The sequence below is a fragment of the Alosa sapidissima genome, chromosome 2 (genome assembly GCF_018492685.1).
Source record: "Alosa sapidissima isolate fAloSap1 chromosome 2, fAloSap1.pri, whole genome shotgun sequence".
NCBI lineage: Eukaryota > Metazoa > Chordata > Actinopteri > Clupeiformes > Clupeidae > Alosa > Alosa sapidissima.
The window spans coordinates 15793953-15810344 of NC_055958.1; the positions used below are offsets into that span (position 1 = coordinate 15793953).

General features: G+C 43.3%; 2 protein-coding genes across 8 annotated transcripts in view; both read left to right on the plus strand.

The window, feature by feature from the left end:
• The first annotated feature begins 29 nt into the window (after positions 1-29).
• Positions 30-9655, plus strand: naxd (NAD(P)HX dehydratase). Of its 7 annotated transcripts, none has more exons than XM_042084670.1 (11): positions 97-199; positions 315-663; positions 3971-4115; positions 5158-5203; positions 5981-6069; positions 6474-6582; positions 6740-6790; positions 6968-7072; positions 7200-7320; positions 7679-7799; positions 8607-9655. In XM_042084670.1, the coding sequence occupies exons 2-11, from the start codon at positions 588-590 to the stop codon at positions 8755-8757; spliced, it is 1014 nt and encodes a 337-aa protein (XP_041940604.1). In that variant the 5' UTR covers positions 97-199; positions 315-587; the 3' UTR covers positions 8758-9655. The 7 variants fall into 7 exon arrangements, with proteins under 7 accessions (XP_041940607.1, XP_041940604.1, XP_041940605.1 ...); XM_042084671.1 differs by lacking the exon at positions 97-199 and having other exon boundaries at positions 236-424; positions 516-663; XM_042084667.1 differs by lacking the exons at positions 97-199; positions 315-663 and adding exons at positions 671-1783; positions 2116-2631.
• slc15a2 (solute carrier family 15 member 2) overlaps positions 8976-16392 on the plus strand; it is a 32247-nt gene continuing 24830 nt past the window's right edge. The window contains exons 1-2 of the mRNA XM_042084665.1: positions 8976-9067; positions 10347-10431. Of these exons, the coding sequence (XP_041940599.1) occupies positions 10380-10431 (52 nt within the window). The 5' untranslated portion in view covers positions 8976-9067; positions 10347-10379. The remainder of the gene's footprint in view (positions 9068-10346; positions 10432-16392) is intronic.

Sequence of the window (16392 nt, forward strand, 5' to 3'; positions counted from 1 at the left end):
TGTCGCTACTCTTGAGCTGCAAGGCGTGACGAAACAGGAACTTGCTATCGAAGGAGGGGCCAAAACAAATCACCTGTAAACTACTCCAAACATCAGAGGAGCAGCATGCCATCAGCACTTTCCTAACATGGAAACTGCATTATGTGTGACACATTTCACCGTAGTTTAGTTAAAGATAATAGAAGTAGCCAAGGCCAAGGTATGGTGTAATGACGATTTGTCTATTTAGATGTTAATGGATTTAAGTCAACATTGTTTTATCATAGTGCAGTTCATGCACTAAACTTTTATCTGTTTGTGGTTACTTGTCGAAGTTTAATTCAAGGGTTCTTGACCGGACAACATTTGCAAGTCATGGGCTCCGTCACGCTTTCTGATTGGTTGATTCACGCCCATAGCATTGGATGAATTGCTGTTTTGAAGGGTTAGCCTCCTGCCATAAAGCTCACCTATGACATACTTTAAGCGTGTATTCGCTTTGCTCGCTGGTGTTTCAAACTACCATCGTTCTCTAGGTAAGGACATACGGTTGCGACCCTTGGTGTGTTTCTGTAATCCTCCTGCGAGCTCTGAACAGGCGTCAGGAGATGCATTATGGAGTATCACTCATCTGCATCGTTACTGTAGCAGTGGCTTTAAAATGGGTCTATCGGGGTGATGAAGGTATGATAGTCAACCTGAACTGGATTAGCAAACATGAACATGTGTTGTGTGCTCGTATGTTATTCTTGGCAGACAAATAATGCACAACTTTAATGTTATAGCCTAACATTATATTTCCGTTTCAGTTGTGATGATAAATCATTCAAATAGAATGAGTGTGCATTTGACAAGTAAAGGTTTACGGTTGTTTATCAGAATTGCTTATGTTAATTTCAGATTACAGCGGACATGTTTTAGTACGATGACGAAGTGCACCATGTTGGTGACGTTTCTGAGGACCCCGTGGTGGAGTTTAGGGCAGCGAAGCAAGCGAGCTAGGATACCTGCATCAAATGTTTAGAGTTTGTCTCCAGTGCGAAAATATACGTAAACATAAAACGTGTCACTGTCACTGTGAATATGGGCATTGTAAGTGAGCAGCTATGAGCAGTGCACCTTTCAAGAACCGGCAGATCATGGTGTTTTGTTCGCAACGGGATTTATCTTTAGCTAACTAGCAAGTGAGCTAGCTACTGTTGATGCAATGAATTGCAAAAATCAATAGTGGGGTATTTGTTCTACCATATCGTCGTTGTCGTGGAAGTCCAATTGCAGATTCAAGAGATTTGTGGAATTCTGTGAAGTATGCTGGTGAATCCAACGCGGGGATTTCTGTGGTCGGATTCTGAGACCAGAGCATTGCTAAATATTTGGGGGGAGCAGGACGTGCAAACTGCGCTGGATGGCAACTTCAGAAACAGTCATGTTTACAGAGACGTAGCCAGCCGCCTGGGAGACATGGGCTATGATAGGACTCCGGACCAGTGCAGAATACGTGTCAAGAGCCTGAAAAGGCAATACTATCAGGCGAAAGATGCTTTCAAGAAAAACAACGGACAGTATCGCAAGCTGTGCAAGTTCTTCGAGGAGATGGAGAGGATATTGGGAAGTCGTCCAACCGTGGACCCGCAGGACATGATTGACAGTGTTGCCATTGGAGACGAGATGATGGATGGAACAGAAGAGGAGGGTGAGGGGACGGAGCAGTCGTCGGATTCCTACATGCCGAGCGCCACTGATTATGCAGAGCATCCCGTGAAGATCGAGTACCCCTCCTACACCATACCCGTGACAGTAGGAAGTAAGTTCCTCTTGCACAACACTTTTTTTGTCACTCACTTACTACTATCAAGATATTTGCCACTATCTGTGGCTGGCAAATTGCTGCTGTTGTGCAGCAACTTGCCAGACACAGAAAGTGGCAAATGTAAGGCCCCAGTGACCAAAAATTTGCTGTGTGCCATTCACTCATTCTTGGAAATGGAGCTCAACAAAATATCCTGTTTCAGTTTTGCATTAGTCAAAGTGTCAGCTCTCAGATAAGTGTGTGACTGTTGTATTGAGTATTAGACAAAAATTCCCAACTCAACCCAAAATTCTAACCACCACCTTGCTATTCTCACTGTGTTTTAGGTGTTCCAGTTAAACCCATCAACTCCCAGGCCAGAACTGCTCCGTCCACGTCCTCCTCGTGTCGGCCGTCCCGGCGGGGCAGGAAGCGCTTGGCCAGCCTGCCCCTGGACAAGCTCCTCGAGCGCTTCCTGGAGCAGAGCGCTGACGCCGAGGACAACTTCTACAAGATGGAGGAGCAGCGTCTGCAGCAGGAAGAGCGTCGGCGCGAGGCCGAGCATGCCCGTGAACTGCACATGCTCCACGTGCTCGGACAGATATTCGGTGGCATGGCCGGAGGCAGCGGCCGAGGTGGAGCAGCAGCGGCAGCAGCTAACGTCTCGGCGACCCCCATGCAGTCGACACCCTCCCCCGCGCCCACGTCCGTTCACGTGGCCCCCGCGTCGTCGTCGTGGTCCCAGGTCCGCTCCCAGCACGCGCGCCAACAACAGCAGCAGCAGCAGCAGCAGCAGCATCAACGTGGCGTGTTGTCCCCACTTGGGCACCACCTAACAGACCATGGGCTGGAATCTGTCCCAGGTCTGCCACAAGGGTTCTCAATCTGTTAATCTCTCTCTTTCACTCTCTCTCTTTCCTCGTCGGGGGCGTGGGGGTTGGTCTGACCCGATCCATGGTTCTTAAGGCGAGGGCAAACCTAGCCGATGGTTTAACGTCTGATAATGCAGGTTAAGAAGCGTCTGTAGCTTCAGTCAGTGTAGTGTACACGGCACCGGCGAATCCGACAGACCTCTGTCAGCTTGCTACCGATTCAACATGTTGAATTGATGTCGGGGCCGCCGCGAATAGGGTTGCTCCGATTGGCTGTGTATCTTGCATTCCTGTTGGGTCAGATCAGACAGAATCCACGAAAATGGTTGCTGCATCATCTCTGAAATTTGTGTAATGTTTAGTTCCCAAAACCTGTAAAATATTTTTGTTCTTAGTATGACTTGAAAACTTGAAGTGCATGGCCATTTGGTGCAAAGAGCAAAAAGAGTGATTTGACACGGAATGATTCTGCTGCCAAGAAGCACGGTGTAAGCTAATCATCAGATATTCCCTTAAGGAGATACAATCCTGGTAAAAAGAGTTTTGCCTCTGGATGACTGGATCTAATTATTTAGTTTTGCCTTTTTTCCCCTCAGCCCCTTTCTTTCTCCCAAAGACCCAGGCTTGACAATGCAAGTGCATCAAATACAGAAGTAGATTATTATTATTATTATCACTGTCTTTAGTGAGCAAGGCTGGTGTGAAAATGGTATGCTAGCACTGCTTGTTTACGTTTTATTTTGGCACCCACATATCAGCACAAGCAGCAGAATGTAGCCTGTGTGCTGGTTGATGGTGGGTGATCCTTGAGGTGTGCACAGTGAAACTTTTTTTGCCACGCAAAGGCAAAACAAGGCATCTCAGTAGTCAGTCGGCATCATAGGTATCACGCTTTCAACTCTGCCCAGTCTGCAGTCACCTTTTAGAGAAGCTTGGTGAGGAACTATGGATTGTATATAAGTATTTAAGTGTGCTTTGTTTGTTTGTTTTGGTGGACATTAGGTTGGTAGTGAGTGGCGTATACTGATGTATATGTATTGTATGTATTGATGTAATTGATGTATATACAATTGTTTTTACATAGTGTGTGGAGAAGTGACCTAGATTCTTGCTGTTTGTTTAAAGACACTAAATATCTGTAATAAGCACAAGAACTGCTTCCTTAATTCTGACGGAACTAGGCATCACATGATAGAAGAACAGTTTTTCCAGGCCTTTTGGAATATCAACATACCAATAGCCATTTTAGGCTGACTTATCTGTTCTCTCAAGGAATCAAAGAGTTGTTTGTGTCCGTGTGAAGCATTGACCTTTCTTGTGCTCTGTTCAGTCATAGAACGTTCCTTTTCCCTGGGCGGCTCTGCGCACAGCATGGAGAACACCCTTCAGCTGGTGAAGAAAATCATCCCCCCTCTGACGTCCAAAAAGCACAAGGGCCAAGATGGACGCATTGGCATTATAGGAGGCTGCCAGGAGTGAGTTAGGCCCGAGACCCCTAAGCACTCCTTGCTAGCTTGCTAGTTATAGATCAAAACCCCACCATGCCACTTTGATCAGTCATTCACCTACACAGCAAGGGTAACAGTGATGATCATCATGGTCATGGATAATCTGGACAAGATCATTTTTGAAGTTTCTGCATTAAGATTGCAGAAGTGTTAACCACTTAAGGGTGGTTAAAACCAAAGATTCGCGACGAGATGAGCTGCGACGTTCTAAAACCTTACAACTGCGACTAGACATGGTGAATGCTTTGCGACGGCTTGCAACAGCTGGCAACAACATGCAACATTTAATTCACACCGCTGCAACTCTTTCTGCAACGGTTTCGTCTCTTTGCGAATCTTTGGTGTGATTGGGCCTTATAGTGGAATTACATAGGGCTCTAATTTGAATAGCAAGCAAAGGGAAGTCTATCGACAAGCAGAGTTCTCGTACATGAACTATAGCTATCATGTGACATGCGGGAACATTGAACTCACCAGTGTTTGCAGTTAAGGTCTTGCCCATGTTAGACTTCATCTTTGCACTTTCCCCATCATTCAAATTGGGGCTTATGGAATGGAAAGTCTCTTCTGAGATCTGTCTAGAACAGAACAGGACCAGTGGAGATATGACATAACATAACACACAACTCTACAAGATGTGATCAAAAGAGGAAGCGCAAATACAGCAGCAGAAAAGCGGACCTTAACATAAATCATCTTTAAATAAATGATCACATTAAAGTTCTTCATGAAGCTCGCTGGTGACAGTTGGATGACTTGGCTGCATGGGCAAACTCGCTATACATTCTTTCTCATACATCTTATCAATATGGCTAATGCATATTGCACAAGTTCTTAAGCTTCAAAGACTTAGCACTGGCTTAGGTCTCATTTCCATATGATTATCATGTTTGATCATCACGTTTGCAAGAGAAACATTTAATCTGTTTATCAAGACTAGCCTACACCATGCATCTGCTGTCGATTCAATCAAGGCAGCGTTTTATTAACAGTATTTCTATTTTTGCAGATACACTGGCGCACCTTACTTTGCAGCCATCTCGGCACTAAAAGTAGTAAGTATTCCTTTGAATGATGATGTGAATGTGTTATGGGAGACTTTGTGAGTTTATTGTGATTAGGCCTGACACGATAGCTTTTTTTGTTGGACGATTTTTTGTCACAGAAAACACTAAACAATAGTGTTTGTCATAGGCTAATGTTACTGTAAACACTAAACAATAGTGTTTGTCATAGGCTAATGTTACTGTAAACACACAGTAATGCACCTCCATGCCCTCTCTACCTGCAGCTGTGTTTCTTTGTTCCCAGTTCAGATAATCTGAAGGGATGGTGATGTTTCAGATACACTTAAGTTAGTTGTAAAAGCAGAGGCTATTTGTTAGAGCGCATTAGCTGTGCATGCAGATTTTCAACCTCTGGCGCCGGTCAAGAGACAGCATAATCTGCAATAAACATGATGCACATAACAGTCTTTGCTGTAGATTTGCATGATGCAGATGCAGAGATACTGTTTCCAACACAAGCAGTTGGGAGATGCAGCTCGTGTTGCTGAGAGACTTATCCCCAACAGTAAAAGGAGCAAACTTTGGAGACGCTATATAACCCTAAGACGGGCCTTTAGGTTAGGTTAGTCATTCCTATATTTTAGGACTCTACTTTAAACTCAAATCTACGACAAATATGACGAAGACCAATGATGCGAAGGTACACGCAACTGTTGGGCAATATTGATATAATATTGTACGATAACATAGTAGTTGAAAACGTAGTTATGGTGACAGGCCTAATTGTGATGTGTCCGACGGTCTAACACATCTTCCACTCTTCAGGGAGCGGACCTGTCTCACGTCTTCTGCACCAGAGACGCAGCTACCGTCATCAAGTCCTACAGCCCCGAGCTCATCGTCCACCCTGTGCTGTGAGTCTCTCTCTCTCTCTCTCTCTCTCTCTCTCTCTCTCTCTCTCTCTCTCTCTCTCTCTCTCTCTCTCTCTCTCTCTCTCTCTCTCTCTCTCTCTCTCTCTCTCTCTTTTTTTCTTTCTCCATTCAGAAAAAAACCCTTAGACCATTTGTTCTGTGCTGTTTCAAGTATTTCAATGAAGTTGTCAAACTAATCCATATAAACTGATTTATACAAAGAGGACAGGCTTGGCCTCGTGGATTAACTGTCTGGGGAAAAAATAACAAATCGGTTAATCCTCTTGTCTTGCTGGAGTGTTTTGTTGGGGGGTGGTGGAAGGAACTGCTGGGGGCCGTGTGGACGGATGTAGGTTCTGAATGTTGTTGCTCTGTGTGTTTGTGTGTGTTTGTGGTGGGCGTTGTAGGGACAGCCCCAACGCGGTGGAGGAGATTGAAAAATGGTTGCCACGGCTACACACCCTGGTGGTGGGGCCCGGATTAGGCAGAGAGGAACTCCTGCTGAAGACAGCAAAGGTGAGAGATCTCACTTTTACACACACACACAAAACACAAACACGGTGCTAATTTTATATGCACATCTGCACATCTGACAGAACACATACTACACAATTTCAAGCAGTGGTTGAGGCAGTAATTGTCAATCTAATGTGCTCATGTCATTTACCAACAGGATGTCATAGAGAAATCGAAGGCCAGAGACATTCCCATAGTCATTGATGCAGTGAGTACTGAATGCTCTTTTAACTACAAGTACATCCATTGAGCTGTTACATTTCTTGGAGATCATTTAGCTGATTGTGTGTGTGTGTGTGTGTGTGTGTGTGTGTGTGTGTGTGTGTGTGTGTGTGTGTGTGTGTGTGTGTGTGTGTGTGTGTGTGTGTGTGTGTGTGTGTCACAGGACGGACTTTGGTTGGTGGCCAAGCAGCCATCTGTCATCCAAGGCTATCAGAAAGGCATCCTGACTCCCAACTATATGGAATTCAGCCGGCTCTACGAGGCCATGGTGAGAAACAATGCTAGAAAGACGTGACTCGTGTAATCAAGTCACTCAAACTTATTTATTTGTGTGTGTGTGTGTGTGAATGTGTTTGTGTATGTGTTTATATGCGTGTTTGTGTTTCCCCTGTCAGCACCAGGAGCCTCTGGACAGCACTGACCATTACCGGAATGCCCAGCAGCTCAGCATCGCCATGGGTAACCTCACCGTGGTGCTGAAGGGGGAGGAGGACCTCATCACCGACGGCAGCATGGGTGAGTGACCAACAGTGCCCAACAGGACCGTGCGCACTGTGACCACTCTCAGTTCTCCATCCACATCCACAGTGCACAGTCGTCGTCTTCCCCCACCACCACCACACAAACATACTTACAGAGCTGCACAGCTTAGTCATCAGGACATTTTACAATGCAAAGAAGATGTGTGGAAATGATTGTCCTAAGGGACAATAAAGACTCTCACCAGTCTCTATCTAGATATCTATCTATTTGGCACAATCATAACAGTGCAGTGAACTATTTAGTGTAGTGATCTAAATCGTTTTCTCTGCAGTCATTGTGATCTAGTATCTTGCAGCACTGACCCTTTGTCCTGTCCTTCCCTGGCCTCCAGTGCTGACGTGCTCTCAGGAGGGCAGTGGCCGTCGCTGTGGGGGGCAGGGGGACCTGCTCTCGGGCTCACTGGGGGCCTTCGCCCACTGGGCCTACAGCACCTCCACAGACGCCACCAAGAGGTAACTCACCCGTGTGTGTGTGTGTGTGTGTGTGTGTGTGTGTGTGCGTATGCGCTCGCCTGCATGGATATGTACGTGTGTATGCATGGATGTGTGTGTGTTGTGTGTGTGTGTGTGTGTGTTGTGTGTGTGTGTGTGTGTGTGTGTGTGTGTGTGTCCGTGAGTGTGTGAATAGGTATCGACACAGAAAAGGGAAAATAAAGCAACCTGAGCAGCATTTGTGTACTCAGAACAAAGCGACGGTGGGTAAAATTCAAACATCCTGCTTTGGCCCAGCTCAACGCTGTTTGTACTGTTAAGAGCCGCCGTGTTGAGATAACATATCACTTACAGTGTTGAGCACAGCCTCCACAGAAGCTAGGATCAGGCCCAGTAGTTCAGTCTTATGCTCAAAACAAGCCCACACCTAGCGCTTTCCCAATGAACACAGGTTACAGTGACATTCAGGCCCATAGATAAATAAGTGCATACTAATCATTTAGGATGTTAATCCTCTTTTATGTCTATTGTAAATACTCTTAATGAATGCCCCATAATGGCTTAGTACTACAGTCTGGAAGTACAGCCACATGTATATCGCAGCACGGAGAAAGTGTTTGTCGTGATGGTCGGGGGTGAGGGTCGTAGCATCTTACTCAACAAGTTATCCTTCTTTTGATTCCTCTTTGTTGTTGTTGTACTTACTACTGGTCATTTGCTTGAAAGTGGTATCACAGGAGCACGTAATGTATCTAGAGGAGTGACTTAGCTAATGGACTGCTGTAGTGTTTGTGTTTGACCCTCGTCTTCCTCTGCCCTCGTCCTCAGTGTGAACCCATCTCTGGTGGCCGCATTTGGCGCCGCCTCCCTGACCAGGCAGTGCAACCGGCAGGCCTTCCACAAGCATGGCCGCTCCACCACCACCACCGACATGATCCAGGAGATCAGCACGGCCTTCAAGAAGCTGTTTGAGAGCTGAGACACGCCGGAGCTAGCTCAGCTCAGCTCTCTCTCTCACTCTCTTGCCTGTTAACAGACAAACAAACATTGTTGAGTTCCAACCCTCTGGTGGTTAATGTTGACGTTGTCTAAAGAAACCTGATCTTCGGCATTCTCAAGACAACAGGTTCTGTCCTAAGCACATTTTCCTTCTCCTTCATTACATTAATGTCTCTCCCGTCAACTCTGAAGGACTCTCAAAGAGGATTGTACTACTTGGTGGTATATTTCTGTAAATATCTGGTTTGTACCTTCAGACAAAATTGGAATATTTTACATCTGAGGTAAAGGTAAGACTGTACTTCCCGGTTTTCCATTGTACCACCTGTGAAAAGTTACTTTTTTCATCTTGACATACACTGGACTGAAAGACACACTGGCTTAGCTTGTTGATTTTTAAACTCAAAAGTGCCTCTCTTATCTTCAGACCACTCTGTACCAGCAGTCCGTGTGTTTGCACGTTTAGTTTGAAAAAGCTTGGAGTCCTTCAAGGGACAAATGGGAGCGGCCACGTTACATTTCCATCTCCCTCTTCAGACCAATAAAACTGCTGCCTCCGACCAGAAAACAGAGATTAATCTACACCCTTGTGATGTGCATTGCTCCTGTCAAGAACACCAATTCTCTAGGACAACCAGATGGGTGTAGTAGTTAGAAGTGTAGTGTTTTAAAGACATAGATTGGTGATGTGACAGATCATTAATGTTTGTCATCCTTGTCATTGAGTAGTAGCACACTAGCCACCAGTAAGCATAGCCCATGCCTTTCTTTATGCCTCTCGTCTTTTTGACAATCACTTTCTCAGACCGGAATCCCAACACATATTTGGTTGGTGTTCTTCCCATAAAATACATAAATTAAAACCTACAGACCTTTTTTAAAAAATCAATGTCTCATTTGTGTCTAATTTGAATGTGGTGGTATGGAAGGAAGGTGATGCTGGTCCTTTGTAACAGAAGAAAATGCACTTTGTATCCCATAGGATATACAAAATCAACACAAATTGCACAATCTTTTCATCTTAGCTGTAAAGAGCAATGCATGGAGCCCCTATAGGTAAAACAATATTTAATATTTCTTATGTTTATCAGAAACTCAGAGGACCCAAGGGGACATGCTTTTAAATATATTTATTTTTTATTTGATACAACATAAACTGTATTGCCTGTGTCCCTGTGCTCTGTAGCAAGGGTGTCAGTGAAATGTCCAGTAAGATAAAATCCATCAACAAAAACTTTTTTTTGCATTTTAACTATGGCAATACTGCTGTTTTGAAGTTTGACCAGCAGAGGTCATTGTGGAGCAGTGTGATGGTCTGATACACAGGACCATTCTGGGCTTGGGCTATGCCCTTTTCACACCTGAAATGAATTTGTCCTAAAATGTCAGAATTTGACTATACAACATCCTGAGGTGCTGAGAGTTAAGACAAAGGCAATCACATTTTTTGTCAGGTGCATTTGTGTTTCTGGCTTGCATTGCAGTAATAGAAAGTTACACCTCAGATGCAAGATTGTAAGCATTCAATTCTTGTTGAATTTGTTTGCTGCTGCCTGGTTTGGTTTGCAGTTTGCCGTGTCTAATGGACAAAACCTGAGGACAATGAAGAGAGACTCGATGAACAGCAGGCTCATAGAAGAACCTGGACCAAAAGGTGAGGAGAAACAATTAGAGTGAAGATGTAGCTTGGTTGTTTCTAACGTCTTGTATGTCAACTGTACAAGGTAATGCTGGGGACACTACTAGTGATACAAGGCTAGTTATTCTGGTGCAATAGCAAGTAAACATCATACAGCTATAAACCTAAGAATACATATCTGGACCTTTAGGGTTTAGTACATCATTCACATAAATTGCACCACCAAATGACATGAATTGCATGAGAGATAGGCGATACACACACACACAAGAAGACACACCCCAGCAGCCCTTCTTTGCCCCTGCAGTCGGCCCCTGCGGGTCCCATCTCTCCTGGTCCAACTCAAACAATCCCCGGACTCCTACTGACTGATCTGAAGGAAGCCTCCTCTCTCCTCTCCTCTATCTCTTTCGTTCTCTCCCTCTCTCTTCTCTCTCTCTCTCTCTCTTCAAATTTTCATTTCAAATTCAAAGGTTCATTTCAAATTCAAAGGTGCTTTATAAGCATGACTGTTTGAGTACAGTTAAAGTATATGGTAGGAGCAGGCTTCACTCAGTTTGAGAGTGCTTGGCCAAACTTAAATGTTAACTCCGCACTTTGGGGACCGCACAAGGGACCGCACTTTGCATATATGTGTTTTACTGCACAGACGCGTTTCGGCTTAGCGCCTTCCTCAGTGTGCTCAAAATGTTTGAGTACAGTGTTGCCAAAGCTAGTGTTACAAGTGACACCGTATCACAAAAGAAAAAATATAGAATTACAGCAATGTCGGTAAAACGTGAACACAGAATAAATAGAAACAATAGTAGGATGGTAGGAGTGTGAGCGCAAGTGCATGTGTGACTGTTAACAAACAAGTTTGCTTAGTTTCTTTCTTACTCTCTCTGGCTCAATTTTTCACTCAAATAATCTACAGAAACCATACGTAGTGATTTATAGTGAAGCATCCATTTAGAGTAGCATAAAAGTATAGGTTGAATGAACCCAACTGCATGAGAAAACAGCTATGCCAGAAATGTAAGCGACAGTAAAGTGCTAGCTGTTCATATGTCTTTTAATGTTATTACATCACTTCCAAAAGTGAAAAACATGCATGTTATTGCAGCTAATTGTCTGAAAGTCAAAGAAAAACAATTCTGGTTATCAAAAGCATCAATTAATTGATAGCATGTGCATTTTTAAAAGCTTTTTGTCATGTACAAGGCGATGTATGGAAGGTTCTCATCATTTAATATGCTGAAATATGAATTAGCATAGGCCTACCTGTCCTCCTCCCGGGCACCTTAGAAGCAGAGTCTGCCAATGATGTAAAACTAAAAAGCTGTAAAAATTCAAATTCTGGTTACCAACTAGATCTGCAATACCTAACCAAACCATGTTATGTGTGTGCAACGCTAAGGTTCTAATAAATGTAGGTATGCATCAGATGGCCTGCATTTTTACAAGGACCATCTTGAATGTCTGAAATGTATTTGGAAACCTCATACCGAAATCTTAACATTTTGAAATTAAATTTCACGACTACAGTAATCTGGCTGGCAATTTATCTTGGTCAATGTGATCTTTTACTAAAATACTTATTCTACTAAGTCATTTATCTATTGAGAATTAGGTCAGATCCATAACATGGTATAACATTTAGTCTTTTCTAATCTTTTGAGATGTTACCTTTAAAGGTGCTCTAAGCAATGCCACACGTTTTTTAGGCTATAACATTTTTTGTCACTTACAGCAAACGTCACCTCATCATCGCTAACTGCCTGCTGAATACACTGTAAAAAAACACTTGCACGGGAGGGATGGGGAGGAAGTAGCGAACTAGCTCTCTGTTTTGTTTGAATGTCAACAGAAGTGACGTTAACCAGCATCGCTTAGAGCACCTTTAAATAACACTTTAATATTGAATGACTAGATATCTTTGTGCAATCAAGCAGTATATTGTAGGTGTGGTACGGTGGAGTTGGAGCCTGTGAAGGGGATGCCAACACTCCCATGGCATATCACACCCGAACTCACTTTAGTACTGTCTGAGATGTTACATCTGTTGTAACATTCACCTAGCCTGGAAATCCAGACCCAAATCTAGAAAGATTTAGGGTCTGGCTATGAGTAATGAAAATGGTCCAACTCGGCACCAAGCATGTGGATACTGTTTTTTAGAATTGATTTAGATTAAGTGTTAGTTAGTATTATTTGTATCTTGGTATATTCTTTATCTTCTACTGTCCTTATTGCTTAGTTGTGTTTTTATATTATATACGTTTAACTGCTTTTTCTGCTGTTAGTGAATGTGTGTGTGTTGTCTGTATGCTACTGAGACCTTGAATTTCCCCTGGGGATCAATAAAGTATCTATCTAGTTAGTTAGTTTATTTGTCCTTACATAGGAAATTTGTTTTCACATACCATACAATACAAGCCTCACAGACATTAAATACATAGATACACACAGTTACGGTTCTTCACCCACCACCCTGTTACCACATACCCCACCCACATAGATGTTAACAGCACATATACAGCACATATATCACAACAGCACATATACAGCACATATACATCACATTACACCGATACAAACAGGAAAACCATCACCAGTTGGCATTACAGAGGAATGAGGGCAGCACAGTGATCCATCACCGCTGTGTGTTGTTCAGTGCCGCTATTGCAGAGGGCACAAAGCTTTTCCCAAAGCGTACTCGCTTCCACCCCATAAGCCCTGTATCTGCGTCTTCATGGAAGCAGAATGAAGAAGGGATTGAGGGGGTGGGTGGGGTCATGAGCGATGGTCTGTGCTCTGTTCTTGGTGAATTTACTGTTGAGATCTGATAGATTAGGGGTGGGGAGGCCTATTGCTTTGGCTGCGGTATGAGTGATGCGTGTGAGTCTGTTTCTGTTGGCAGTAGAGGAGATGGGCTGGACTATGCTTTTGTACAGAAGGAGCAGGTGACAGGGGGCAACAGAAAGTGATCTGAGCTTACGGATGGCATAGAGTCTCTGTTGACTGCGTTTTTGTATGTCAGAGGTGTGTTGCTCAAAGCTGAGTTTATTGTCCAGGGTGAGTCCAAGGTATTTGAAACAGTCCACTATTTCTACGGTGTCGTTGTTGATGCAGGTGGGGTTGTGGATTGTGTCAGATGGTGTTCTAGTGTTGGTGATTACAAGTTCCTTGGTTTTACTGATGTTAAGCTGAAGGTAGTTGTCAGTGCACCATTGTGTGAGGTGGGAAATGGAGTCTTGGTATGCAGATATCTATCTATCTATCTATGCATTTGAAAATATCACTGCACGCAATTGGATAACACTACGACACTTTACTGACAGATTCCGGACTTCGATGTCGCAGTGCTGTCATCATCTGTTTAGCTCGCCTCTGGCCTGCCTATATCCGATGTGATTGGTGCAGCTCAGCTCCAAGGGCATGGGTAATGAGCATAATTACTGATTGCTAGAGTGACTAGCTGAGCAAGTTCAAATTGTGTTGTCGCGAAAACTCTGGATTTCCAGTGTAACATTCATCAGATATTGTTTTTTGTTAAATATCTTTCTTTGGTTCATTTTTGTAGGAGATGTTGTTTTTGGATCACATTTAAAGCATGTTCTATCCTGATCTTGATCCCTGAGTGTTTAGTGTTGATGGTGATCCAGATATTGAGGACTGAGGAGCAATAAATAAACCCGTCCAGTTAATGGAGAATTCTGGGAATTTTTCACATAGATCTGTTTCTCGAGGTCACTGAGTACTGTCGGAACGATCGGGTCTATACCTGGCTCGAGTTGCTGCAGCCAATGATTAGAGTTGCCAGGCAGCTACAGTGCTACTCTGGGGGCATGTTCATAAGGCCCCATGTTCATGCCCCCAGAGTGTAGCAGAAAAATCACCAGAATTCTCCTTTAAAGCAACACCAAAGCACTTTTCCTCTGTCGCACGCACGCTATTTGTTTATCCAGCACCGGCTTTGGAAATAACGATTTCCACAGACAAGGTAGACTATTTTGCATGATTTTATGAAATGTATTGCAACATCAGAAGCAAGTCAATTTGTAGTTTCTTATCTCTCATTCCTTCGAACTACAGATCCGCTACCCGCTAGTCTGGCAAACTTACATAGTGCGGTTATAGCTAATGGAGGGCTGCGAAGCAAATGCAGAAGTGCCATTCACCCTGTTACGAGTTGATGAACCACTGAAATGATTTTGGAAACATTATTTTAAGGTACAAAAAACTCTTTGGTGTTGCTTTAAGTCTTATTTGGAGTGGTCCAAAGCGCCATACTGATACCTTTAGAGAAAATGATGTTATGGGAAGGGAAGTGCAGTCCTGAAGATCCCCACATTCTTTTTTTCACCACACAAGTTTTGTAAGAATTACTGTATGTTCAGACAAGCAGTCTGGTAAGTTAAAAAGAGTAGCCTAATCTAGTAATGTTGAAAAGTTGTGCATATACCGGTATACATGAAAAGCTCAAAATATCAGTTTAACTGGAGTGTGCCTTCGGTTGAATTTTTGTAGGTTGAGGTAGAATTTTGAATAGTAAAATGTAGTGCAAATTATTATGTGTCACAATCACATACTCTACAATTGCCCGTCAATGACTGACTAACTGGCAAGGTGGTCAGCTTTTAGTTGAAACAATATCAGATCTTGCGTTAAAAAATGTTTGACACACATCTGTTTTGCATGTTACTTTGTAATATGATTTACAGTGCAGTTGGAGTATTCTGTATGTGGATCCCTTTTGAATTACTGACATTGATGTTAATGAGCTACATAGTGAAGTTGAAAAGTGTCAGAGTGGAGAGAGCTCATCAACAATATAAACTAAGTAATTAACTCAATGCAACACCTTGCATTCACTGTAGATATGTTTGAGGTGTTCACTATACAAACATTCAGCAAAGGATTTGTATTCCATTCCTTCAGTGTATAAAATACATTTGTGTGCTGAAGACACATTATTAATTAATGTTTTTTTTCCTGAAAGAATCCGCTGTGCTCTCATAAACTCAGATGATGGTAGCCTCAGACATGACTGACCCAGATAGCAAGAGGCTGATGGAACACAGTGATCTGGTGATCTGCTGGTGTTTTTGCTCATTGGTTTTCCTGTTGTCCACTGGCTTGGATACTGACCCCATTGTTTTACCAGTTGTGGTCCAAATACGTTTTTATTCTTTTATATATGTGTATGTATGTATGTATGTAGAGAGAGAGAGAGAGATGGGGTTCGATTGGGAAATTATTGGGGTCGGACTCGAACCCGGGTCCCGGTGAGCACGTGGACCCAAATGTGGTATGGGCGCGGTAGCTATTTTTTATTTTATTATTATATAGCATACACAATGTGTTACAACTTAGATTTATATACAGTGCATTTACTTTTGTCCTACCGTAACCATTCACCCAGTTTAGTGAGACCCTGGGTATAAGGCGAGGGGAGATTATAGCACCACATACAGAGTGTAACACATAACATATAGGACACGACAAGGTGACAGACAGACAACAGAGGGACAAGACTGTTGACAAACACAAGGACGTATTATTAATGATTGGGTAGAATGATCTGAGATTCACATTAGCTGGTCACGGTTAGGGTGTTGAAAGGGGTTTGGAAACATGTTATGCATGAGTGTGGATAGTGTGTGTCTATGTATGTGTAAAGTGGCAAAAGAAAAAGGGAAAAGAAAAAGAACATTTTCCAGAAAGGAAGAGGGATGTATGTGTCTGGTAATGTACACGGCTTGTAGTTATGTTTTTGTGGAATTTAGAAATGTCAAAAATGGGGACCAGGTGCCTTCATAGGCTGATTTGCTTCCTTCTGAGTGCATTGTGTTTCTCCATTGAGATTTGTCCAGTGATTGATGTGGCAAGATTTCTTTGATTTCCAGTTTTGGAGACTGCCTTAGCGTCAGCTGGAGAGATGAGCAACGGATTCTTGAATTTTTGCGGGATATGGATTTCGGAGATGTCACC

Excerpts from the sequence above, each read along its gene's own strand:
- naxd (XM_042084667.1), top strand. The coding sequence starts at position 1,288 with ATGCTGGTGAATCCAACGCGGGGATTTCTGTGGTCGGATTCTGAGACC. Across the intron at positions 4,116-5,157 it reads ATTATAGGAGGCTGCCAGGA|ATACACTGGCGCACCTTACT; the intron begins GTGAGTTAGGCC and ends CTATTTTTGCAG. Across the intron at positions 6,583-6,739 it reads TCCTGCTGAAGACAGCAAAG|GATGTCATAGAGAAATCGAA; the intron begins GTGAGAGATCTC and ends ATTTACCAACAG.